At 39.8% G+C, this 27,951-nt stretch overlaps 2 protein-coding genes across 4 annotated transcripts in view; one reads left to right on the top strand and one right to left on the bottom strand.

The window, feature by feature from the left end:
- The window catches only part of LOC310729111 (uncharacterized protein), a 239,346-nt gene that overhangs the window by 102,480 nt on the left and 108,915 nt on the right, over positions 1-27,951 (bottom strand). The gene's annotated exons all lie outside the window — the stretch shown is intronic.
- The window catches only part of LOC310729008 (sodium bicarbonate cotransporter 3-like), a 55,595-nt gene that overhangs the window by 4,522 nt on the left and 23,122 nt on the right, over positions 1-27,951 (top strand). For 2 of the 3 annotated variants that reach the window (XM_083546947.1, XM_083546948.1), the window contains exons 2-11: positions 4,026-4,107; positions 6,755-6,904; positions 9,644-9,779; positions 11,819-11,979; positions 12,792-12,983; positions 14,583-14,894; positions 16,946-17,061; positions 19,841-19,998; positions 24,285-24,372; positions 26,275-26,421. In XM_083546947.1, coding sequence (XP_083403073.1) covers positions 4,026-4,107; positions 6,755-6,904; positions 9,644-9,779; positions 11,819-11,979; positions 12,792-12,983; positions 14,583-14,894; positions 16,946-17,061; positions 19,841-19,998; positions 24,285-24,372; positions 26,275-26,421 — 1,542 coding nt within the window. The remainder of the gene's footprint in view (positions 1-4,025; positions 4,108-6,754; positions 6,905-9,643; positions 9,780-11,818; positions 11,980-12,791; positions 12,984-14,582; positions 14,895-16,945; positions 17,062-19,840; positions 19,999-24,284; positions 24,373-26,274; positions 26,422-27,951) is intronic. The other variant, XM_083546949.1, reaches the window with a different exon arrangement.

Here is a 27,951-nt window from a genome sequence, read left to right as displayed (position 1 = left end):
CACACACTGAGTGCCTGCAATGAAATGTTCCATCTATTTCCTAGGATGGGTGTGGATGTGTGTGTGTATGTGTGTGTGTGTATGTGTGTGTGTGTATGTGTGTGTGTGTGTGTGTGTCTTGTAGCAATCAGAGGTGACCTTGCTATCAGCTGTTATTCACATTCTCTTTTTTTTCCTCTCTCTCTCTCTCTCTCTCTCTCTCTCTCTCTCTCTCTCTCTCTCTCTCTCTCTCTTTCTCTTTTTCTCTCTCTCTCTCTCTCTCTCTCTCTCTCTCTCTCTCTCTCTCTCTCTCTCTCTCTCACACACACACACACACACACACACACACACACACACACACACACACATGCGCTATTTCCAGCCACCTGTGGTGTGTTTTGGTTGTGAACACCATGGTGCATCTGTTGCATCACAGCTCATGCAGAGCTTCTACTTCAGCCTCATTGCTAAATGTTAAAAGTGTTTGAGCAAACCTCCAGACAGAATCACTTACATCCTTGTGTGTTTTGATGCTAGGATTGTGTTGATGATGATGATGATGATGATGATGATAGCAGTCCTATCTACTAGCTACCAAGTCAGTATCAGTCCTTAGAGACAACGAAAAATACGCACGACGCATTTGATTAGCCTGCTAACACTCCAAGGAAACCGGAGCCCTGGAGAAGCCGAGGGAGACGAGCTCTACATAGAGATGGAGAGATGGAGAGATGGAGAGATAGAGAGAGAGAGAGAGAGAGAGAGAGAGAGAGAGAGAGAGAGAGAGAGAGAGAGAGAGAGCTTGATGTGCTGATGTAAATCCTGTCAGCTCAATAAGAACCCAAGAGCAGCTTTGCCCTTTGCGGATTGTGCTTGTGCCATTCCATTGTTATGTTGACATAAAATACTTTAATCACCGGTTGCTGCCACCTTTAACACGGCTAATAATAACAACCAGAAGCGTCTGGTGACCCTAAGCCCCAGTCTGATTAGGTTTATGCTTGTCCTCAAATGACACTTTCAATAATTTGCAATCTGTAGCACACTTGTCACTGTCTCAAAGACCGCCAATTATTTGTTTCCACTTTGGGCAAAACAGAAATAGTATTAAATAGCTTTTATTAAAAGAAGCTCTAAAATATTCAGAATGGTTCAATGGTGCAGGCTAATCATTGTCAATAACACATGCCTAGCATATATCTTTTACATTTTGCCCTAGAACTTCTTCATATATACACCGAAAAGGCATAACATTGACAACCTGCCTAATACTGCCTAATAATATAGTGTTGGTCCCCTTTTTCTGTCAAAACAGTCCTGACCCATTGAGCATTATCTACTAAATACAGCAGCCACACCATGCATCAAAATAAACTACTGTATTTTTGTATTTTAAAAATACAAGGGATAATACAATTAGTTCTATCCCTTCACTATTACACTGGTCAGTTGATTGGGTAAACAATGTTTGATAGCAACAGCTTTTATCCTTATGCTTACCCATCTCACCCACTAACAGGTGCCATGATGAAAAGATAGTGTTATTTGCTTCCCTGGTCATAATGTCACAAGGTCATAATTTTATCCCTAATTGGTGTATATGCTACAACATCGAAGATGAGATCATACACTAAGTTCCTGATCACATTCACATCCTTTGCTAAATGTATGATGTTCACATGTTTCTTGTCTTGTCTTGAGGCCACTGCAGGGTATCTTGTCCTGTGCTAAAGCTTACAGGATTCTGAACTCCTCCTAACACCCACAAGATCCTGCTCCTACCCTGACAACGGCAAAATCCTGCCCCTGCCCTGACACCCACAAGATCCTGTTTCTACCCTTACTCCTACAAGATTCTACTTCAGCCTTGACTCCTAAAAGATCCTGCTTCTGCCCTGACATCCACAGGATCCTGCTCTTGCCCTGACACCCACAAGTTCTGCTTCTGCCCTCACGCCCACAAGATCCTGCCCTGCCTTGACCCTAACATGATCCTGCCCTGGCACCCACACAGTCCTGCTTCTGTCCTGCCATCGGCAAGTTATGCCTGATCAGTGCATATTCTACAACATCAATGAGGATCAGCCTGGGCAAAGTCCTAAAAAGAGGGACCTAAAAGCGTTGATTCGAGAGTTTTGTGAGAAGAAAGGCAAAGGTATCCCAGAGCTCTCAGATGAGGACTGGATGGCAGATTTTGCCTTTGCTGTTGGCCTTTTTGTTCATTAAATGCACAGTCTGGTAAAGGCTTTCATGAGAAAGTTGCAGTTTCTTTCAAGCCAACTGGAGAGCAACACTCTCACTCACATGCAAACCCTAAAAGAGTCACACTATCAACTGATTTCAAAGAGTTTTCCTCAGAACACTCGAGGATGAAATGGACATGATTTCCTTACCCTTTACCTGTAGTGTGGGTGTAATGTACCCAGTGATGTTCAGCTGGAACTAATTGACCGCAGTCTGATGTGATACTGGCAGAGCACTTTGTTAGGTTAACTGCTGGATTTTTACTCTTCTTTCAAGGAAGAGAACTTTCCAAACATGAGAAGACATGCTCAGAAGATGTTGGTTCTCTTTAGCTCTACCTACCTATGTGAACAAACAAATCTTCACCTCAGACATTCAACCTGACTTTTGATGCACTCGTTAAAGAACAGCAGAGACAAGATTTCTCCCACTGAAAAATAATATGAGTCACAATGGTAAAAATGTTCTCGTTTTGTGAAAATTGATTGAATAAATGACTTTTTTTTGTAGGGCAACTTAACTTTTTCATTGCTTAATCATAACATATACTCTTACCAGTTTGTCAAAACAATGCTATGTGCTGCTTTTAAAAAAATATTTCTCATGTGGCCCCATGGAAAAAATTATTCCCACCCCTGTACTAGAGGCATGTTATTTCTAGAAAAGTCTTCCCTCTTCTTTCTGTAGGCGGTATCTAAAACAATAAAGGAGAAAGGAATAGTTTTGTAGTTTTTTTTCTGAGCTTCCTGCTGCAGTATGCCACTGCTTTTTGCTAAATGTATCTCTTGCTCCTGAATCCACAGTGGATAGACAGGTGGTAGATCATCTGGCTGGAATTCTTGGATGTCCATTTATATGATCTGTTATTTTAGAGTTAAACTTTTCAGAGACTACAGGTTTTTTTTTTGTATTTTGTGTCTCTGTGTCTATGAGATAAGAATGCTGTAGGATGCAATTAATGTCAGGATGCAGATACAAAGAGCCTGGTGGTTGTGGCATTTGTGATGCTGCTTTACATAATAATTAGACCTGGTGTTTTGGATCCTGTCAATGTGAAAAGGGGCGTGTGTGTGAGGGAGAGAGTGTTTCAGTGTGTGTCAGTGGGAGTTTGTGTGGTTTGTGTTTAAAAGTATAATTATGAGCTTCATGTTGTTTTCTGATATCGTGAATGCTATTTTGGCTGTTAAAAGATCGTTTGAGTGTGTGTGATAGAGAGAGACAGATCTGAAGGTGAATGTTAATATGAAGGTGAATTAATATACAATTAAAATAAATAATAATTTACATTTTAAAAGACTCAAGTGCAAAATGTGGGTGATGTTAGCAATGAGTTGCACGTCCTCTACCTCCTTTCTACACTTTCTGAGTGATAGCTTCATTACTTCAGCCTATTCAGAATCAATTATTCAGCTGGCTTTCCATTATTGTCTGTCTGTGTGTGTGTGTGTGTGTGTGTGTGTGTGTGTGTGTGTGTGTGTGTGCGAGTGTGTGCGTGCGTGCGTGCGTGTGTGTGTGTGTGTTTGGTAGTACTGTGAGAGGGAGTCTTTGAGTGCAATTACATGTCTTAGTCTCAAACAGTGAAGTCGAAAGTTGAGAGCCGCATATTGGTTTTTGCAGTTTGGGTCTAAAAGGCTAAGACAGTGTGTTCCTGCAACATGCTATCTGAAATCCCATATTTCACAGCATGTTGCTATGTGTGTGTGTGTGTGTGTGTGTGTGTGTGTGTGTGTGTGTGTGTGTGTGTGTGTGTGTGTGTGTGGGTGTGTGTGGGTGTGTGTGTTTGTGTTTGTGTGTGATCATAGAGTCACAGTGAAGAGGCTATTGTTGACTACGGCAAGACCAGATCAGCATTACATGCAGACTTCGAGAATGAAGAACTAGAGAGTAAGTAATCTCTCCATTCATTCATCCATCCATCTATCCATCTATCGATCCATCCATAAATCCATAAATCCATACATACATACATACATACATACATCTATGAATCAAGCCAGCCAGCTACTGTCACCCATCCATCCATCCATCCATCCATCCATCCATCCATCCATCCATCCATCCATCCATCCATCCATCCATCTAATCCAATACAATTCAATCCAATCCAATCCAATCCAATCCAATCAGTCAGTCATCCACCAGCTCTGGAGTCTTTTGTCCATCAAGCAGCTGTTTAGCACCTATCTATTCGTACACCCTGCCTCTATAAACACAATGTTTTTGCTAATCTATTCCATAACTATATTTGCATTACCCAAAACCCACTACACACCATCCATCCATCATCCATCTATCCATCTTATCTATCTGTCTATTTATAAATTAATTTAACTATGCATCATGGTGAACAGACATGACTGTAGACCTGATAAGCCTTTAACACCTCACATGAAGGTGAAAGAAATATCTTTCAGAAATTTGTTCTGAATGGTAAGTGCAAACTGTGAGACTATTTAATTATTCATTAATGATGACAAATATTGCTTTGAGGAAATATATTCGGAAAAGACTCAAAGTTTGCACACCAGGCAGAATGAGTCTATCACCCGCTGTGAATTCATCACTGAGGAGAAACACAAGCTCATCCAGATCCCACAGTGTGGTCAACCTGAACAGAGAAATGAAAACAAAAGAGCATTTGAGATCATTACATTAAAATGTTGAAGGGTTTGAAGCATAGATGGACATAATGTATTAGACACTTATTTCAATTCCGTTTTTTTTTTGACAGAACTAAAAATAAATACAAACAATAAACGCTAGTCCTGGTGCTTTTACATCTGAATCTGTCTTTAGAGAAAACCTGGTGATGTTTTTTCACAAAGTTCCCACTGTGGTCTCCTGTTTTTGATAGACATGTAGTTTGTTCTGAGATGCTTGTCTGCTCCCCACAGGTGTCAAGAGTGATTATTTGAGCTACCATAGACTTCCTGTCAGCCTCAAGCAATCTGACCATTCTCCATTTTCCTCTGACTGCTCTCAATTTACTGGATGTTTTTTGTTTTGTGCACCATTTTTTGTTATTTCGAAATCAAGCTCTGTCCACACAGCGACAACGCAGTCACGAAGCTTGAAAAGCACATGCAGTTCTGTACTACATTTACAACCCTCGTTTTTAAAAGGTGACGCAAGATCTTGATGGTCTTTCTGTTCAAAGCACAGATCTAATATATCGGGATATATCAGGGATTTGTCCACCCTCCATCACTCCACTTTATACTTATAGTGTAAAATTAGAGATAGGGAACAAATCTGCTATTGCTAATATCAATCCTGAACCTATTAATAAAGTTCAGGATGTGCTTAAAACAGTGCCACAGTTGTTCCTGGAACTTTTGGAACATTACATTATATTTCTATGATGTTTTGGATATTTCTATTTACATTGGCGTCAATGAATTTAGAGCACTTGATGAAATACTTCAAGATTTCCTTGCATTCTGACAAAATCAACTCAGAGGGGATCCTCTGGTATGCATCATGTCCCAGATTTAGAGGAGAGAAAAAAATTATGGGTGGACCACCAGCACCCCAACAATCAGGACATGGAAGTTTCTCTAGTTTCCTGTTAATCTCGCCAGTTTAGAAACCTTTTGTTGGAGAGGTAGTAGCTTAGTGGTTAAAGCATTAACCTTCGGAGGTTGTGAGTTCAAATCCCAGTCACACTAAGCTGCCACTGCTGTGCCCCTGAGCAAGACCCTTAACCCCACAGCTGTCTAGTTGTGTGAATTAAATAAACGTCTGCCAAAAAAAAAAGACGTCTGCCAAATGGCATTAATATACAGTAGATGTATATCTTGGAGTTGATGTCTCTGAGATCCTAAAATGGTCTGCTCACACACAATCTCAGGTAAAGAAAAAAAAAACTGTGGCAGCTGAGGAAATACAGGGTTTCAGCAGTGCATCTCAGTTTGTGTGTCATTTGCTGAAAAACAGGACTGTAAAGACTTTCAGAAGGTAGTGTACTTAGCATCTCGGGGTCTGCTCTCTTCTCTATATACATTTGAGGAGAAACAAAGCTGTTAAGATCATCAAGGTCCCTAATCAACACAGTAACTACCTGTTCAGACCTCTTTCATCAGGCAAGCGATTCCACTGTCTGATCCAAATATGAGAGGCTTAGGAGAAGCTTCTTTATGCAAGCTATCAGAATTCTTCACACGAGCATGCCCATTTAACCATCCCATACGTCTCTAATGCTCAGTTCTCCCTTCAATCATATTAGTGTTCATTCTGCATTTGCACACAGCACCCTAAATAGATATCTTCATTGTTTTTGGTTTGTTATACCTCATTATATTTTGTACTTTCCTTTTGCACATCTAAATATATTTGCATATTTTATATTTATAATTTATAATTTTTATTTATTTTTATCTAATGTGCAAATTTCTGAGCAGCCGATCAGGTTTACATTTACACTGCGAGTTGTATTCTGCATATTACTATGTTTGTGACCAAAAAGAAAAAATCTCAAATCTTGAAATCTAATAATCGAATCTTTAATATGGTCTGTTCTGCTCCGTTCAAGGTCACAGAGCAGTGTATGTAGGGGTTCACGTCCCTCTTGGGAAGGAGAACAGACACAGGCGTCGACACCGAGGACATAGACACCACCGCAGGAGAAACAAAGAGAGAGAATGCGAGCAGGATGCGGGCGAAAGAGAATCTCTCGCACAAGGTAGGCCTCGTCTTAGGACATGCGCCGCGATTAACCATCCTTTGGGCTCTCGAGCTACTTGTTTGCAGTTTTTTTTTAACATGTTAAGCATAAGATTGTCTTCACTTCAGCTTGAGGTGGTCTCAGTCTACATCCGCATTAATCCGGATACATTCGGAAAAACATATTTGTTACAACGTTTTGGCAATTGGTCCACGCTAAGAGAAGTGAAAACGGAGATTTTTGTTAAAATGCTCTCCAAAGTGGACCAATTTGACAATAAATTAGTATTTTAGTAATTGAGTATTCTACCAATTATTCCATCAATTAATCAAATAATTGGATAAGAAATACTTTTGCTTTATTAATGAGCAATACTAAATATACAAGAGAAGATAAGACGGTGCTCTTAAAATGTACAAGTCATTTGTTTCACGTTTGGAGGCCACTCTGTGCAGCTGGGGATGGTTTCTCATCAACGTCTTGGGTGGTTCCATAAAATTATGGAGTAAGAACGTGGGCTTTGAGGATGGATTTGGACTGTAGATAATGCCAACAGTCTGCTACACTGACTCAGGAATACAGTTTGCTCTGATCACCATCACTGTACCCCTCAACATCATTTATCTGTAATAAATGGACATTCGGTGCAACCCAGATGAGGATGTGGTTCCCTCTTGAGTCTGGTTCCTCTCAAGGTTTCTTCCTTATGCCGTCTCAAGGAGTTTTTCCTTGCCACAATCGCCACCGGCTCACTCATCAGGGACAAACTTACACTTATAAAGAACATACTCACTTTTAATCACCACATTATCTGTGTAAAGCTGCTTTGAGACAATGTTTATTGTTAAAAGCGCTATACAAATAAAAATAATTGAATTCAATTGTTTACTTTTTTGAAAAATTTGCAGTTTAATTGCTGAAATTCCATACAAGAATATCTGTAAAAACTAAACTTATTTAGCTGCATTTAATTGGCATAATAAATCAAAAGGCAAATACAAATATATACATTAAAAAAAATCTATTTTAAATGAATTTAAAAGGGTAAACACATTGTACACTGATTTATTTTAAAATGATCCCAAAATGTGGAAACTTTTTGTTGTGTTCTTTGGCCTGAATCTTCTCCTCGCCCCTCGTTGTTTTTCCCCTCTATTTTTTATTCTGCAGCGTCTATTGTGTTATATGGAAGGCCATTTCTGCCACATTGAAAAAATGTAATTTGTTTAATTCTGACTTTTAAAAAAGTTAGAATTAAACAAATTACATTTTTAAAAAAACTTTTTTTTCTCGCAATTGTGACATTGTTTCTCGTTAAAACGTTTATTTCTGGTGCATCCACTGGTAACCATGTTGTGGCCTGGAGTGTGAAGCTGTTAATGTATGAAAGAGATCTCCTCTGCTTTATCTGTCTTGGTCCATCTCCTCCAGAGCTGATTGTTAGAAAGAGTTCTCTCCAGGGATCGGAGGCTCAGTTCGGTAGCATGTCATTCTATTGATTGTAGCCCTTTTTATTTTCGGAATTACGAGAAATAAAGTTAGAATTGTGAGACAAAAATAATGAATTCAGGCAATTTTTTATGTGGTGTAAATGGGCTTCCATAGTGTTTACTTGTCCAGAGGGCTCCGGACTTGAGCAGGTGGTGCGTCAGTAATAATGGTCCGTGGGGAAACACAGTGTTTCTCACCCTACACCATTACAAATCTCCACAAGCACACTCTTAAATCTAGTGGAACATCCTCCCAGAAGCGTGGAGTTTATTATAACAGCAAATGGGGGACTTAATGTGAAATAATGGGGTTCAAGAAGCATCAATAAAGCACATATAAAACACATATGGTGTCTACAAACTTTTACCCAAGTAGCATTTTTTTTATAGTTTCTCAAAGACTTGAGAACGTCTGGATCTTTATAAAAAAAGAAAAGAAAAGAAAAGAAAAGCCTGTAGGTTGTACAAAGTAATACAAATCTTTAACAGCATTATTAACTATGGTGTATCCTGTAATTTTTTAGTGCGTTGTCCTCCATTTGGTTTGTTTTTGTGTTGAATGGGTCACGTGACTTTAAAAGCAGTCATGCATTTAAAATATGTTTGTTTTCTCAGTTTGTTTTTGTGTTAAATGGGTCACATGACCACATCACAGAACTAAAAATGTAACATTAGTAATTCGAATACAAAAATACATCTTTCAGTTCATAACACACAGAACCCTTATGTTCTGGCAACGTTCCATTTCATCCCAAAGTGCTCTAAAGGGTTGAGGTCAGAGCTCTATAGCAGGCCACTCAAGATTTTCCACTCCAATGTTGAAATTTTCCATGAAGAAATATACAATTACAAATCACTGTCTTTCCCACAAAATCCTCTCTGGGGGGGTCTTGTTTCTCAGTTTGACTTTCACACTCACATAATTGGCTTAAGGTGAACCTGTGAGATGTGTTTGTGTGTGTGTTTGTGTGTGTGTGTGTGTGTGTGTGTGTGGTATGTGAAATGCCAGACCGATTGTTAATATTACACCTGTAGCCTGTTTTACATGAACATACACTCATACACCAATAAGTCACACACACACACACACACACACACACACACACACACACACACACACACACACACATAAATAAATATATATATATATATATATATATATATATATATATATATATATATATATATATATATATATATATATATATATATATATATACACACACACACATCCATTCTCATCATGTTTTCTGCTCTCTCCCTGTAGACACCCCATCTCAACGTGTTCAGTGTATTCTGGGTACTGAGGACGGAGATGTGGAGCATATTCCTCATGATCTTTTCACTGAGCTGGATGAACTTTCCATCCGACATGGCAACACAGAGTGGAGAGAAACTGCCAGGTGTGTGTATGCATGTGTGTGTGTGTGTGTGCGCGTGTGTGTGTGTGTGTGTGTGTGTGTGTGTGTGTGTGTGTGTGTGTGTGTGTGAGTGTGTTGTTTCTTTGAAAGGCTCAGGCTAAAAGGCCGTGCTCTAAGGCCTACACTAAATCTTAATCTAGATCACAATCATGACACACAGTGCTGTACTAAATCTACTTCATTATTGTACTTTAGTAATTTTTTGGCTACTTTATAGTTTTACTGAGTATCAAAGATATAAGTAACTTTTACTCTCTACTCAACTACATTTATGATTCAATGTATGTACGTTTAACCCCATGATATTAATAATTAATAATAATTGGCAATGACCTTTAACAATTAAATTTTGTACCTCTATTGAAGATAGAGGTCTTGAAGGCTCAACACTCCCCCACCCACATCTGCTGATTGTAAGCGACATTTTTACCTCCACTCACCTTGTTTAGAGTCCGAAAAAGGCCTTAAATATATTAAAGAAAATTGTGAACCAGTTTTTCTTGAAGTTAAATCAAATTAGTGCCTTTTTCTGAGACTAAGAGGTGCATCAATCTACAGTCAGCTCTGAATACTTGTTTTTTTTTTTATATAAAAATTATTTACTGTTATTTTATATGTCCATTAAATAATGTTTTTTTTTTGTGACATGATACATTCATTTTCATTGTTAATTGAAGATGGACTTGGTGATTTTTAGCTTGGAATAGAGTAAGTTTTGCAGTAAGGTATCTATAATTTTACTTAAGTATGATATTCAGGTACTCTTTACACCTCTGCTGACCTCCATCACTCTGGTTAGTAAAGGTTTCAACATCAATAAAATGAGATTATTAGCTGAACAATCATAAATCAATTGTTAATTCTAATTGTTCAGAGGGTGATTCTTCAAAAGCAGGTACTAATACGTAATATGTAATCGTTTCTATAGTAACAGCACCTTTAAATGCAGAAGTAAGTGAATAAAGGAATGAATATGAAAATTGTGTAATTGTTCATTTGATGGCTGTCCATTCTAAAATCTAGTGAAACATCTTCCCAGATGAGTGGAGGTTATTATAAGAGCAAATGGAAATTAAATGTGGAATGGGATGTTAAAAAATCATAGTGTAGTGTAGCTAAAATGGTGGATCATAAATCTAACATGGTCTAAATACTGGTCTAGCATTCGCTGTAACAATGACCAAACTGAGGACCTGAATTAAGGTGTGTGTGTGTGTGTGTGTGTGTGTGTGTGTGTGTGTGTGTGTGTGTGTGTGTGTGTGTGTGTGTGTGTGTGAGAGTGTACATTAAGTGTACCTGAATAGGATTGTTGAAATAGGCTTTTACGCTTTTATGCTGTCACACAGTCTCACAATTAGACTGAAAAAGTTGGCACCCTTAAAAGGAACAGAACACAGCAGGTCTGTCCATTCAGGACAATACAAACGTCTGCCTAAGGTCCATTCTAAATTTGAAATTTTTTTTAAATATTTAATATTTTTCTACTTTTAAGCTTCTGTTAACTTTTTGCCTGATTGTTGCCACAGATTAATGCTCTTGGGAAGGAAAGGAACCTGCTGCTGGTGTATCCCATCTGTCACAAGTTTTGAGATGCTTTTCTAATTACTCAGTTGTAAAGAGTGACAATTTTAATTACCATACCCTTCCTGTCATGTCCAACCAGTTCTTTTTCCATTCTTCTCTGACCTCCTGTCTCATCAATAAGGCGTTTACTGCTTTTCTGTTTGCTAATGTTTTTTGTTTTTCACACCACTTTGTGTTAAGTCGTGCTGCCACATAATTGGCTGATTGGATAATAGCTGGAAAAAACAGGCAGAATGATTTCTTTCTTTCTATCTATCTATCTATCTATCTATCTATCTATCTATCTATCTATCTATCTATCTATCTATCTATCTATCTATCTATCTATCTATCTATCATGTTTTTTTTTTTTATAACAATTATGTATTTTCAAGATTCACCTAAGTCTTCAGTCTCGTTTTCTTTTTGTTGTTTGTGTGTGTGTACATCCTCTGTAGATGGCTGAAGTTTGAAGAGGATGTTGAGGATGGAGGTGAGAGGTGGAGTAAACCCTATGTAGCTACACTGTCTCTGCACAGTCTGTTCGAGCTGCGCAGCTGCATCCTCAACGGAACCGTGCTGCTCGACATGAAGGCCGACTCCATCGACGACATTGCAGGTATGCCCCTTTGTGTGTGTGTGTACTGAAGTGTCTTACTGATTGTGAGTTCCAATCCTAGCCTTACCAAGCTGCCACTGCTGGGTCCTTGAGCAAGACTCTTCAACCTTAACTGCTCAGATTATAAGTCTTTCTGGATAAGGGTGTCTGCCTAATGCAAGCTTTTTTACTGTAAGAAAGAGGGAGGTGGTAGCAGGCATTAGATTCTGCTTTAGAAGGTCATGAGTTCAAATCCCAGAACTACGAAACTGCCACTGTTTTGGGCCCTTTAGCGAGGCTCTTAACCCTTAACTGCTCAAGTTGTAAGCTGTTCTGAATAAGTGTATTTGCCAAATGCTGCAAATGTAACTGCTGGCTTTTTCAGTGTCAGAAATAGAGAGGTGGTAGATCAGTGGTTAAGGCAGGAGATGGATTGGAAAGTCATGAGTTTATGTCCCAGCACCACCAAGCTGCCACTTTTGGGCCCTTAAGCAAGGTCCTTAACCCTCAACTACTTAATTGCTTAGCTGCTTAGTAAGTCGCTCTGGATAAGTGCATCTTCCAAATGCCATAAATGTAATGTAAATCTTTTTGGAAAGTGGTAGTTCAGTGGATCAAATGTTGGACTTCTGATTAGATGGTCATGTGTTCAAATCCCAGCACCACCAATCTGCCACTGCTGGGCTTTGAGCAAAACCCTTAACCATCAATTGCTCAGCTGTATAACTGGGATAACTGTAAGTTGTAGTTTGGGTATTTGCCAAATGCTGTAAATGTCAAACGTACTTATTTAATTTCAAATTTCAAAAAATGTCTCACTCTCCCTGTTTTAGACATGGTGATAGACAGCATGGTGGCAACAGGGCAGCTGGACGAGTCGTTAAGGCAGAAGGTGCGAGAGGCTGTGCTGAAACGTCACCACCACCAGAACGAGAGGAAGCTAAGCAACCGCTTCCCGCTGGCTGTGCGCTCGCTTGCAGATATAGGCAAGAAACACTCTGAGCCGCTGTTATTGGAGCGCAGTGGTGAGGGCTTTCTCCGCACCCTTTCTTCACACACTACATAATTAGCAGTGCTCCATCATCTCTAATGTGTTCACAAATACGCAGAGGACATTCACATACACTATACACATACACGGAGAATGGTTTGGGATACCTGACAATTTCTGACCAACCTCCCATTCCACATTTAGTCCCCATTTGCCTAAATGCAGTTCATCCCAAAGGTGTTCAGAAGGGTTAAGGTCAGCGCTCTATAGCAGGCAACTTAAGATATTCCACATCAACCCATGAAAAGCATATCTTCATGGAGCTGGCATTTGATACAGGAAAGAGATTTGGGTCTCTTAGCTCGATGGAAGGACGACGCATGTAAGACGTTTTGGGGACAAAGTTAGAGAGGCGTGATTGAGATAGTTTGGACATGTGCAGAGGAGGGACATGGGGTATATCGGTAGGAGAATGCTGAAAAAAGAGGAAGGCCAAGGAGGAGGTTTATGGATTTGGTGAGGGAAGACATGCAGGTAGTTGGTTTGAAAGAGGCAGATGTAGAGCACAAAGTAGTATGGAGACAGATGATCCTCTGTGGTGACCCCTCAAGGGAGCAGCCGAAAGAAGAAGAAGAGTTAAAGTAAAGACCTTCTTACCTCAAAGACGTCATCACTCCTTGCAGTGCACCACGCTGCTTGAGATCCTCTAGCACTGGTACCACCTTCTCAGGGTAAGAGGTAAGTATACCTCAAGGCTCTTCTCTGTTCTGGCACTGAGGTGGTGGAATATACTTCCTGTAGATGTCTGAACAGCGGAGTCACTGGCTATCTTCAAGTGACGAGTGAAGACCTACCATTTCCTGAAAGCTTAAACTGGTGGTTTCATGACTCTTATAATCATCCATAACATTGCCCTTATAGAAGCTTTTCTGTTTTACCCATCCTATTTCTTTTGCATGATCATTATCAAGGATAAACTGGGCTGCTTGGGACTAGATTGTGATTATTCATGGTAAATTAGCAGTACCACTCAGGCATTAAAACAGTGAGTATTTCCGTGGTGCGGATAGGGCTGCTCTGTGCTCAAATCTGCTCTTTGCTTGCACTTTAAGCCTTGCCAGTTGGCTGGAGCCTGATGTTTATCTTGAGAAAGGACTTGATTATGAATTGTGGACTTTCTCTCTGCAGAGTATGGTTCAATAACCTCCAATTAATCACGATTGCATGGTGTAATGGACACTTGGGGTTATTTTTTTTTTTAGAACCACTTACACTGATGTGCATATTGTTTTGTGAATGTTACTGATGATGCATCATGTGATCAGAATATATATATATATATATATATATATATATATATATATATATATATATATATATATATATATATATATATATATATATATATCTTCGCAATTTAGGGGTAATTTTTGGTCCTGCTTATATCGCATGGCTTGCTTTCCATCCCTATAAGAGGCATTCAGGATCACTTAAAGTTTCCCATACACAGACAAGCACTTGAACACGTCCTCCTACCACAACGGCATGCCTTTGCATCCCTTATGACTTCCAAGAAGGCCCCTTCTCCTATTAAACCAACCCCTTTTTTTTTCATTCTCCCTTCTCTTGCTAGGTGACGGTTTGTCTGCATCGCGTAACTCTCTTTTGAAACTGGGGGGCTCTATTTCCAACCTGTCCCAGAGGAGCGAATCACGAGTCTCCATGCTCCTCAACCACCTCCTACCTGGCCCAGGCCATGGTACCTCACCCAGCCCTGTCCCCACCCCGCAAAGCACCCCACCACCTGCTCGACACTTTGACCTGACTGACGGAGCCCCGCAAGTCCATCTGGAAATTCCTGAGGTTGTGGTGTCTCCACCAGAGGAGGACGAAGAGTCTGAGGAGGACATTTTGGATCTTAGGGCTGGTGAAGACAAGTATTTGTGTGAGTAATAATTAGCTACTCACATATCCCTTACATATCCCTACATCATCTTGTTAGTCTAATCTACAGACTAATACTACATTTGACATTATAATACCTTTGGACATCTCCCTGCACTATTTTCTATTTTCCCTCCCACCATCCATCCATCCATCCATCCATCCATCCATCCATCCATCCATCCATTCATCCATCCATCCCTTTATAAGCTTTACAGCTCCATCACCTGGCCCTTTGCCATTGTATATAATCATTGTGTTCATAAATGTGTGTGTAATGGCTCCATAAACACAGTCACCAGTGCAAAATAACTTCAGATTTAAAGACCTGGGAAAATAATGTGTGTGTGTGCGCATGTGCGTGTGTGTGAGTGTGTGTGTATGTGTATGTGTGCCCACATGCCTTGGTGTATTTGTTGGCTAGGCAGTAAACTTTCCCATCAACATTATTTTAAGCCTGCATGGACAGTTTCCCACTGTTATATTTTATTCATACCCTGTTCAGATTTTCTCAGTGCCTGTGTGTCCCAGTAGCGTGTAAGACAGACCTGTTTATGGAGCCCTGTCCTCAGCTTGATAGACTATTCTGCTTCTGCATTCAAAAGCACGTTCATAGACACCCCAGTGAAAATCTGTATATAATAAAAAGGTGACTATACTATAGAGCTAAACAGTGTTTGTGAGGACTGGTGGGTGGATGGTAAGTGTGTTTGGTCAGTGGGTATTCTTCAGTTAATCTCTGAATAAATCTCTGCTTGTAAATGATCTGTCCCACTGCTGACTCAAAAATTCCAACCTGCTCAAGTGCCCACAGACGGCATATCACATGATTCCAGAATGAGTACGAAAGAGTCCAATGAGTAGATATTAATTTTACCAGAGAACCTCTTTGGTCTATGCAGAGAAGAATGCAATGAAAATTTAAAACTTTTTTTGTCCTTTGTTTTCGGTTGTGTATTTAGACAGTTTTTCGTTGTTTAAATTGAAAACAAAGGACATAGACTGATCAGGCATAACATTAAGACATTATAAAATTATGACCGGTGAGTGAATAACACTGACTATCTCTTTATCATGGTACCTTTTAATGGGTGGGATTTATTTAATAGGCAGCAAGTGAACATTTTGTCCTCGAAGTTGACGTGTTAAAAGCAGGAAAAATGGGCAAGTGTAAGGATTTGAGTTTGACAAGAGACAAATTGTGATGTCTAGATGATTGGGTCAGAGAATCTCCAAAACTACAGCTCTTGTTGGCTGTTCCTGGTCTGTAGTAGTGAGTATCTATCACAAGAGCTCCTGTAGATCAAATTGGTAAAAATTTGTTAATGCTGTTGATGCTCGATGGGTCAGAACTGTTTTGGCAGCAAAGGTAGGACCAACACAATATCAAGCAGGTGGTCATAATGTTATGTCTGATTGGTGTAAATTGAAAGTGAAAATTTATTATGTTTTTCAGGATGTGGTAGCTCAGTGGTTAAGGCTCTGGTTTGCTGATCAAAAGGTTAGAAGTTTAGGCCACACCTGGGTCCTTGAGCAAGGCCTTTAACATTTTTCTGCTTTAGAAACGCTATATCATGGCTGACCCTGCACTCTGGCTCCAGTTTCCTAGCAAGCTGGGATATGTAAAGAAAGAATTTCACTGCTAAGTGGATCTCGAGTGGTAACCATTAAGGAGCGATAGAACACCTTTAGCAACTTTCAAATCCTATGTTGGTATCTAAAAGACCCCTTTTAAAAAGATTAGGCTATGGGGCTATGGGTAATGGTTAAGAGCTGATTGTTTGTAATGGTATTAGAATTTCTTTCAGGGTTCTTTCATAGTTTTATTTTCTTCAGCAGGGTTTTATAATAAGGCTGAGTGAGTATTGTTATACATGAGACAGCATCTGTATCGAGTGTATTCTGGGTCAGTGACTAGTGCACAAATACTCATTTTGGAGACTAAACCATGCATGCTTGTCTGGATATGGCCACTTGGAGAAAAATCACATAGTTCTGCACATCTGCTTGTGCTGCAGATTTTATCTGTTTCTTGTCGGCTCTCTTTCTCAGGTACTGTGGTGTCTTCGACTTCTCTTTCTGGCTCTGTGGATGCAGGCAGGTTGAGTGAAAACAGATCATCCAAGTTAGGCAACAGCAAAGAAGGCAGCACTGTAGATCTTAGCAAGGTAACACACACAAAACATTGGAATGCAAACATACATGATCCGCTCATGAATCACGTGGTTAAAGTGGCAACACCGTTGCTAAGCAACTGGATTAAGCTAGCTAAAAAATTAGTGACTAAGTGACTAGCTAGCTAGCAAAAGTCTTTTATATGAGACGTGTAAAAGGTTGAGTGACACTACAAAGGAAACCAAATAATCAGCAATGTCAGTGTTTCTTCCAGACATGTTGAAAAATGTACCAAGAAAAGCCTTGATGTGCTCAAGTGCTAATAAAAAATGGCTTCTGCTTTCAAAAATCACCCTCGTTTCTTAAAGTTGTACTTTCTGGAAATTACAGGATGGTAACATCATGAAACCCTGTTTAAAAATAGAAACAAAAAACACACACGCGCGCACACACACAGACACACACACACACACACACACACACACACAAACACACAGCCACAGCCACGAATGGTTTAATCTTTTTCAGGACCTTTCATTGACACCATGTTTACAAGTATCTAATGCATATTATAGTGTAACTCAAACATAAGAAACAAATAGGACATTTTTGGGCTATTTTTTCTTTTTAAAATAAGAGCTACAACCCCCCCTCAAATAACCTCAGGTTTTCTTGTGGGACCAGAAAAATATTCCTAACTGTCAGATATTTCTGTCGTCCTCGAGACATTTGTTTTCATACAGTACCAGGACTTGAATCTACTTGCTTAGGATATGTTTTATGCTTTTTTGTTCTTGGTTACTGTTTATTGTTTCAGAAGACAAGATTGTGCTGTGTATGTGTGTATATGTGTTTGTGTTTATTGGAATTATCCCAACATGTAAACACTGCTTAATATACCAAAGTCCTCTGAAGGGGACTTCCAAGTGCAAGTATTAGCCTTGTGCAAATAAACACAGTGCAGATAAATATATAAATATATGTAAAACAAATTAATAGATCAGGCTCAGGCTGTGAAAATGTGCAGAAGCTGTTCAGCAAATAGAAGGAAAGCAACCCCCCCCCCCCCCACACACACACACATATCTATATGTGTGTGTGTGTGTGTGTGTGTGTGTGTGTGTGTGTGTGTGTATATATATAGTGGAATTTTTTGCTAATTTTATATCAAATATGTATGCTGTATGCAAATGTATGTTTGTTATTAGTAAACCCAGAGTGAACATAGAGCATCAAGACAAAATACATTTGTAAAAGTAATTATGGTGTTTAAAATTCCGTAAATCATCAGGACCTCAAACAGAACTTTTGCTGTTTTTTTTGTTTATGGTTTTAATTGCTGGATAATTGCTGGAATTGCTGGATGTGTGCATGTCTATACATGAAAATGAAAAGTTAAAATATTTACAAGAGGATTGTATCAATTACATTTGTTTCGATGGATCGGCTTGCGTTCTTTCGATCTTACGATGTAAATGGCGATACAAACAACTTTCTGTGTGAGAGTAGGGAGCAGGTTGAGAAGAGCCTGGAGAGGTGGAGATATTCGCTGGAGAGAATGGGAATGAAAGTCAGTAGGAGTAAGACAGAGTACATGTGTGTGAATGAGAGGGAGGGTAGTGGAGTGGTGCGGTTGCAGGGAGAAGAGGTGGAGAAGGTGGATGAGTTCAGGTACCTGGGGTCAACAGTGCAAAGTAATGAAGAGTGTGTTAGAGAAGTGAAGAAAAGAGTGCAGGCAGGGTGGAGTGGGTGGAGAAAAGTGACAGGAGTGATTTGTGATAGTAGGGTATCTGCAAGAATAAAAGGAAAAGTTTATAGGACTGTGGTGAGACCTGCGATGTTGTATGGATTAGAGACAGTGGCATTGAGTAAAAGACAAGTGAAGTTGTTAAGGTTTTCGTTGGGAGTGACGAGGATGGACAGGATTTTAAATGAGTTTATTAGAGGGACAGCCCATGTAGGATGTTTTGGTGACAAGGTGAAGGAGGCGAGATTGAGATGGTTTGGACATGAGTTATGGCAGAGGAGGGACATGAGTTATATTGGTAGAAGAATGCTGAGGATGGAGCCACCAGGAAGGAGAAAAAGAGGAAGGCCAAGGAGGAGGTTTATGGATGTGGTGAGGGGAGACATGCATGTAGTTGGTGTGAAAGAGGCAGATGTAGAGGACAGGGGGTATGGAGACGGAAGATCCGCTGTGGCGACCCCTAATGGGAGCAGCCGAAAGAAGAAGAAGAAAGTATAGCTATAATATATATATATATATATATATATATATATATATATATATATATATATATATATATATATATATATATATATATATATATATAAAGATATACAGATGTATAAGTATAATCACATACAGTTATTTTACTAACAGAAATTATTATTATATTTATATTAGGATTACATTTAAATTAACATTAAACCTCCTTAGTAATTAAGTAATATAATACAAAGAAATTAAACAGTAACAATAATAATGATGGTATAAAAAATATATAAAAATCAAGGAAGAAAGATTATATGTCAGATATATGCTATGCTGTATCTCCATATAAGAACTCAAGTGATAAATAAATAATAAACCTGTATAGTATGTGATAATGAAACCACAATTAATCCACATGTATGAATCTCATAATTTTTTAAATAATAATAATAATAGTCACAGGGTTTTTTTGTTTGGTTGCGTTTCGATAACAGCAATAAATGAAGTGCTGATTATAATACAGTGCTGATTACTCTTGTTCTTGCTCTCCAACAGTCCTCAAACGTTAAGAGAAAAAAAAAAACACATCCTGTCTTTCTACCTCCTCTCTTTCTCAGGTGGACATGAACTTCATGAGGAAGATTCCTCCAGGGGCAGAGGCCTCGAACGTCCTGGTAGGGGAAGTGGATTTCCTGGAGAAACCGATCATAGCTTTCGTTCGTCTCTCGCCTGCTCTACTGCTCACAGGACTCACTGAAGTTCCTGTGCCGACCAGGTAACTTTATTCCTAACCTGAAATCAGTTAGTGTTCAACATGAAACAGTGCCCAGAGGTATGGAGGATGTGAGTTTCCCAGCAACGTGGACAATTTTCCTTCAGACAACCAGGAAACAACAATTAGAAATGTTTTAACATTAACAAAACTATTATTTCTAAAAATATAAAAACATATTAATGATAAGTATATAAATATAATAAAAATAACATGAATCTTACATCCAATTATTATTTATACAATATTTTAATAGATTTAACACTTTTAGTTATTTCAAAATATATTTAACGCTTAAAATGAAAAGTAATTTGTAAAAATATAGTAAAAAAATATAAAATAAAATAAATAAAATAAATAAAATATCAAATAAATAAATAAAATATTATATATATATATATATATATATATATATATATATATATATATATATATATATATATATATATATTTTTTTTTTATTATTATTTATTTTTTTTCATATAACGAGTAAACACAATGGTAATATAAGAAATGTAAAGTTGTATTGTCATAACCATAAACAATAAATTTCTGAACTTCCAGGAACTCGAGCTGCTCTGCGATACCGAAGTCGAGGACCTTATGAAGGTTGTAACACCTGCCGTTGCCAAGCTCAATATAACTTGGCTCATGAGCAGAAAGTGCTTTCATTCTGTAAACTAGATGAGAGCTTTCTGACACCCGTGTCAACACCTTTGCGTCAGGGTTTCCCTTTTCTTTTCCGACACCGAGGTGTCCAGGTTATGGGTTAAGCCTTTTTTCGGCCCGCCCCTTTACTCCCAGTTCCACTGTGTATTCTCAAATCATGGGGTGGAAAGAACATGGGAACGAGGCGATGCCACGTGTTGAAGAGACGCTTACCAGCTATCCCTCTCCTGGAATTGCCCCCCTTAAGTAAAGTGAAGTGAAGTTTATTTCTATAGCGTTTTTCACACTCCACATGAAGTGGGATCCAAATGACGCTGGTACGTCTCTAGATGGTTTGGGATGTTTGCTGGGTCGGCATCTACTTCTTTAAAGGTCCACAATCTTTTTAAAGTGGGACGTGACTGGAGGAATTTGTGTAGCGGCTGTTCATAATATTAACAAGCACCGGTTGATAATGTGCATGTGATCAGTTATGTGTAGGTTTTGCTATAAATATACGTCTTTAATCTGCACTTAAACTGGGAGAGTGTGTCTGAGCCCCGAACACTGTCAGGAAAACTATTCCAAAGTTTAGGAGCTAAATGTGGAAATGCTTTAACACCTTTATTGGACTGGCTATTCCCAGATCTACTAGATATGGGATATTATTAAGTCTAGTGTGTGATTAAAACAATGAGTTGGTCTGGTGATGTTTTGTTTAACCCCAAAAGAGTTTACAAGTGTCTACAAATGATAGTCTTAGAGCATCATTTGCATCATCTACATGAATATTAAAATCTCCTACAAGCAGCACTTTATCAAAATTGATCAAGAGGTCTGAAAGAAAACGAGCAAACTCTCAAAGAAAATCAACGTAGGGCCTTGGGGGTCTGTACACGGTGGCCAGAGTGAGAGATAGTAGGGGTTTCCTATGTATGTCTGAATGAACAACTTTAAAAACTAGCACTTCAAATTTAAAACTAAATCCTAATCTCTGACGGCCAGTCTGATGGGGCTTATGTTTATAAGCATATCCTGACAGTTTAGACCCATATCATCATTTGGTTTAATCCAAATCTCAGTGAGACAGAGTGCATCGAGATTATTATCTGTGATGAGATCATTTACAATGAGTGCTTTGGGTGCAAGTTATCTAATGTTTAAAAGACCAAACTTTAGAACTTTTTTGTATTTGCTTAGTTGTAAATTGCATGATGTCTTACTTTCAGTCAAATGGTGTAAAGCATCTTAGAGATGTTGCCCTAAGACCCTGACACTACCTGCGAAGCCCCTACGCAATACATCGGTGCTCATGGGTAAATCTTATGCTTCTGTAGGTTAAGCCTACAGTGCTTCAGCCGTATCAGGCTGACCTGCTGCATGAGTTGGAAGTGTGAGGTGCCGTTTTACAAAGATGTCAGACAGAGACAGGGTCGTGCTGCTGGACGCCCCACTAACCTCTTCTGGCCTCTTCAATGACTCCGGCCGCATTCCAGCAGTACCTCCCAATGTGCTCACATGGGGCTGCTTAGTGGGTGCAGCCTCAACTGCAACCCTCCACCTCCCATAGGGAGGTACAGAGAAACAGCATTGCGACTCCATGTATCTGGTGCCCGCCTTGTCCCAGACCCCAAGGGGACCTAGTCCGTTAACCCTGCCACCCATGGTGCTTCAGGGCAAGGTCAGCTCCAGCAAGCTCTCTCCTTGGTCTCCAACCAGCTTTATAGTGGTGCAGGAGATATTGCCACCTCCCTTGAGGCCCCTAGAGTCATTTTCTGTGCACTGCTCTAAGCACACCGGAGGTCAGTCTCAAAAGACTGATACTCTTAGAGCACTTTCTGGCAGCTTGGAAAGCTCTTCCAGACGTGTCTCAGTGGGTCCTGCACACTGTAGAGCGAGGCTACTCGATTCAGTTCTGGTCTTCTCTGCCCCATTTTCATGGGATCCTTCCCACCCTGGTGGAAAGCCAGCAGGCTCTGGTCATGGAACAAGAAGTAAACACTTTCCTAAGGAAGGAGGCCATCGAGGTGGTCCCTCCATCGAACGAGAGTCTGGGTTCTACAGCCAGTACTTCATAGTTCCCAAAAAGGATGGTGGTTGCGTCCTATCTTAGATCTACGTCAGCTGAACCGCTCTCTCATATGACTCAGGTTCAAGATGCTGACCCTCAAGCAGGTTGTGCTTCAAATCAGATCTAAGGACTGGTTTGTTACGGTATATTCAAAAGGATGCATACTTTCATGTATCCATCCTACAGTTCCTGAGGCTTACCAATATTGGGTTCTTTCATTTGGCCTTGCAGCATTGTGGCCATCATTACGGCCATCAGCAAGGTCAGAAAAGGGCAGCCTCTCAATGTCATGCAGTATTAGAAACTGCTAGTTGTAATGGCAACTGCGTCCAGTGTTAGTCCACTTGGGCTGCTGTACATGAGACCCTGTCAGTTGTGGCTCAGGACCCGTGGGTTCTCACGGAGGGGCAATCTCCTTTGCACCATCAAGGTCATGAGACAATGCCTACATGCCTTAGTTGTTTGGAGAGATCCCTGGTTCTGGGCTTCTGGTGCTGGGAGTCCCCAGTCATTGCATAACGCTAACGACGGATGCGTCTCTCACGGGGTGGGCAGCGATCATGAGTGGTCGCTCCGCCCGAGGTCTGTGGGAAAGGCCCCATCTACTTTGGCACATCAACTGCCTAGAGTTGTTGGCTGTGCTTCTACCACTGAAGCATTTACTCTCACACCTCAGAGGTCACCACGTGTTGGTTCGTACGGACAACACTGCGGTAGTCTTCTACATCAACCATCATGGAGGTCTGCGTTCACGTTTCCTGTGCAGGCTGGCACACCAGATCCTCCTTTGGGCCCAGTTCCCATCCCGGGTCAGTTGAACGAGGCAGCAGACACCCTGTCGAGGCAGGGGTTAAGATCCGGAGAATGGCAGCTCCACCCCGATGTGGTGGAGTAGATTTGGGAGAAATTTGGAAAAGCCCAGAGACTTTAGGGGCCAGAGCTAGAGACATCCCCTCTGGTTCTCCCTTATTCCTCCAGGCCGCATCTGTACACCTTTCCCCCCCATCGTGCTTCTGGGAGTTCTGGAGAGAGTTTGCCAGGACAGTTGGCAGAGAATTTTTCTCCAGGGACAGTTCGCCAAGGGGTTGGCTCTGTCCACCCTGAAAGTCTATGCATTCGCCATTTTGGCTTATAATGCCCCCTTAGCCGGGCAATCGCTGGGCAGGTCCCCCTTTGAGCCTCTAGCCTCCGGCGTCTATGCAGCACTTCCTTCTCCCTTACAGAAGCTGGCGCTGCCTCACTCCCTATGCATTTTTTCATTTGCTGATTGTGACAGCCAGCGTCCAATTTTTGACTGATTACTCACATTAATTCAGAGCGTGAACACTCAGGGGAGTTCCCAAAGCGTTTCTACGCAGCGTCTCCTTCCCTCAGAGAACTAGGGTTACATACATAACCTAGAGACGTCTTCACCCTACAATTCAATAAAAATTTTCTTGCATAATGTTTTTAACTTCAGACTCTACCACAATGCAGTAAAACCATTCTCATTAGATTGTGTGTGTGTGTGTGTGTGTGTGTGTGTGTGTGTGTGTGTGTGTGTGTGTGTGTGTGTGTATGTGTGGATCAGGTTCCTGTTTCTATTACTAGGGCCATATGGAAAAGGTCCCCAGTACCACGAGATTGGACGCTCCATGGCCACTCTAATGACAGATGAGGTAAGAACACTCTAATGGGCCATAACTTACTTATACAGAGTAGATTACAGGAGCACAGATTCCTGTGCCCATCCTCAAATGAAATCAATGCTTTAATAATAATATAACTACGACCCAGATGTGCACAATAAACACACAACTCTGATTTGCATAATTTTTTGGGAGTGGAGTGTGTGGGAGGGTGAATCCCAAGTTTATAAGTGATTTTTTTTCCTGAATGTTCTCCAAATACAATTTAGAGAACAATCATGGGTATACATGCAGCCATCACATATAAAAAGCTTCAGAGGTCAGAGATGGATTGTAGCTAGAGAGTGTACAAGTGTTAAATAGGGATGTTTTTCGGAATTAATGTTCGAAAACCAGTAAAAAAAAGAAAGAAAAGAAAAGCATCAACAGCATGAAAATATATTGATGTACATGTTTTGGAGTCTGGCTTGAATCAGGAAGGAAACTGTTAGAGAGTCTGGACACACTTTGGGATGTGTGTATAAAGCCAAGGTGTGTTTAATCTCAGGGAGATTTTTTTAGAGTATTTAGAGTTTTTTATTTAATAATTTTAAGCATATGTTGATATTCCTGCCATATTAATAACATTAGTCGGAATCTTATTCTTCTTTCTCTTCTTCTTCCTCTTCTTCTTCTTCTTTCGGTTTCTCCTATTAGTGGTCACCACAGCAGATCATCTGTCTTCATTCCCCCCTGTCCTCTACATCTGTCTCTTTCACCCCGACTACCTGCATGTCTTCCCTCACCACATCCATGAACCTCCTCCTTGGTCTTCCTCTTTTCCTCCTTCCTGGTGGCTTCCTCCTCAGCATTCTCCTACCGATATATAACCCATGTCCCTCCTCTGTACATGTCCAAACCATCTCAATCTCGCCTTCCTCACCTTGTCTCCAAAATAAATAAAAAAGGATTTGGGGAGACTCTGGATAGAGGAACGGTCTCATATCCCTTCTACCATGTCGTTATGTCCACATCTGAGTCTTCCCCTCTAATGCCTGATGGGATTGGAAAAACTAACTAACTAAATAAATAAACATATATATAATGGTTTGGGCATGTGCAGAGGAGGGATAAGGGGTACATCGGTAGGAGAATGCTGAGGATAAAGCCACCAGGAAGGAGGAAAAGAGGAAGACCAAGAAGGAGATTTATGGATGTGGTGAGGGAAGACATACAGGTAGTTGGGTTGAAAGAGGCAGATGTAGAGGACATTGGGGTATGGAGACGGATGATCCGCTGTGGGGACCTCTAATAGGAGCATCTGAAAGAAGAAGAAGAGTATGTCTAATATATTTCTTAATGATAAAAATTTATTTTTTGTTTGCACTTTTCCTGTCCAATTTCCCTGCTTGTAAAATTTTTCAACACTTTGTTGCAATAAGTATTTTATACAAATATTATATACCGCAGGCTCTCCAATAAAAAGGCATATTGGGGTGATTTCTGTGTTCTTTACTTGAATTTGTTACTCAGTGCTAGTATGTAGGTAAACATTACCAGTGTATGTAATGGAAATGGTGAAAAATAATGAACCCAAGACCTCTAGTGGATAAATGTGAATGAAACTGCATCTGGGACGTCAAAATAGAGAATAATCATAAACGAAACTGCAAAGTTAAGGTTTTTCCTCAATGTTAAAGTAACCATTCTACACCTGTGGTTAAATAGAAATATAAATCCACTGCATGGATAGAAATGTGTTGCAAATTTTTTTCTAAAAGCAGTGCTTTCAAGAAACCCAATTCTCAAATCAGATTTGGATTAAGCGGTTAATTACAAAAAATCCTTTACATCTTAGATTTGCTAGATTTTTAGGTAATCTAGAAGTAAACATTTAATGCAACTGTTGTTCAGTAATCACTCATTTCTGTATACATGTTTCCTTCACCCAAGATATTCCATGATGTGGCGTATAAAGCCCGCGACAGATCCGATCTCCTCTCTGGCATTGATGAGTTTTTAGACCAGGTGACTGTTCTTCCTCCAGGAGAATGGGACCCCACCATCCGCATCGATCCTCCTAAGAACGTCCCATCACAGGTCAGAGGTCATGGTTTAGTTCTAGCAAGCTGACTCTGGCTTTAACCATGTCCACAACGATTAATGCTACACTTTGTACAACTCTACAGCTAGTACACTACAACATGTACACATGCTAGTCATGCGAGACTTATATACTGTAGTTTATCATAGGCATATAAAGATTACTTCAGTAATAAAGCACACAGGATTCAAGAAAAGGAATTTGTTTAGCTGTTCATCTAACTGAGCTTTAAATTCACTAAATACAATGCTAGATTTGTTAAGAGAAGCTTATAAATGTGAAGTATTAGCATTAATAAAATAAGTAAAAAGTTTTCATCAAGCATAAGGACAAACTTAGCTACATAGCTGGTTACATTGCTAGCACCAGCTAGCAAGACACAAACATTGTTTCCTGAGGAAAAATTACTCTCAGGAATGTCCCATATTCCCTCTTTAACAAAACATGTATCTAGAGACCATGTCTAGAAATACTACAAGAGACAAAAACCAAAAAAGGAAAACACTTTTGAGGCTACTGCAAGCTAATAGTCTGATGACTATGTCTTTAATAGTTTAATTAAGTGTAATTTTCACTATCAGAGACTACAGAGCGCAAGGATGACACGCAAAATCGTGAAGCGTTACCATATTTTTTCACCCAAATGAGGATGGGTTCCCCTTTTGAGTCCGGTTCCTTTCAAGGTTTCTTCCTCATAACATCTAAGGGAGTTTTTCTTTGCCACAGTCGCCACGGCTTGCTCATCAGGGACAAATTCACACCATTTACCTTAACTGTTGATTTGTGTAAAGCTGCTTTGAGACAATGTCTGTTGTGAAAAGCGCTATACAAATAAACTTGACTTGACTTGACTTGACAGAGGCAATGAGATTTAATCTAATTATCATTACTATTCCAAACCAAAAAATATCTAGCTAGTTCTAACCAAAACAAACCCTAAAAAAGCTAGTATATTAGTCATGGCTTTACTGAGAAAAATCCACAACTTGAATCAATATGATCTCCTCACAATATTAGCCAGATTGTCTGGTTAGAGTCAATTTGATAAAATTTTATTTCTAAAGCACTTAACCGATGGACATTTTAACAAAGAAGCTTTACATAATAAATGTTTATTGTTAACGACTGAGCAATTAGTGATGGACATTCAACCCAGATGGAGATGGGTTCCCTTTTGAGTCTGGTTTCTCTCAAGGATTCTTCCTCATGACATCTCAGGAAGTTTTTCCTTGCCACATTCGCCACTGGCTCTCTTATTATGGACAAACCTACAATTATAAGGAACAAATGTATAAAACTTTTATTAACACTTATCTCTGTAAAGCTGAGACAATATCCATTGTTAAGTGTGATATTAAAAAAAAATACGTAAAATTCTTGATTTTACTAAGAATTCACGATACCAAAACCTTTAGAGGAACCAGACTCAAAAGGGAATCTCATCTGGGTGACACTGAATGTCCTGTTTACTGATGGAAGTTCTTGGCGATTGAAGCCCTTTGTTGTTGTAGCGGACCGTTTATAAT

This window comes from Silurus aristotelis (assembly GCF_946808225.1).
Source record: "Silurus aristotelis genome assembly, chromosome: 7".
In the NCBI taxonomy this organism is placed as follows: Eukaryota; Metazoa; Chordata; class Actinopteri; order Siluriformes; family Siluridae; genus Silurus; species Silurus aristotelis.
Note: the sequence above shows the minus strand (reverse complement) of the source record. Positions and strands in the feature narration are given on the sequence as shown.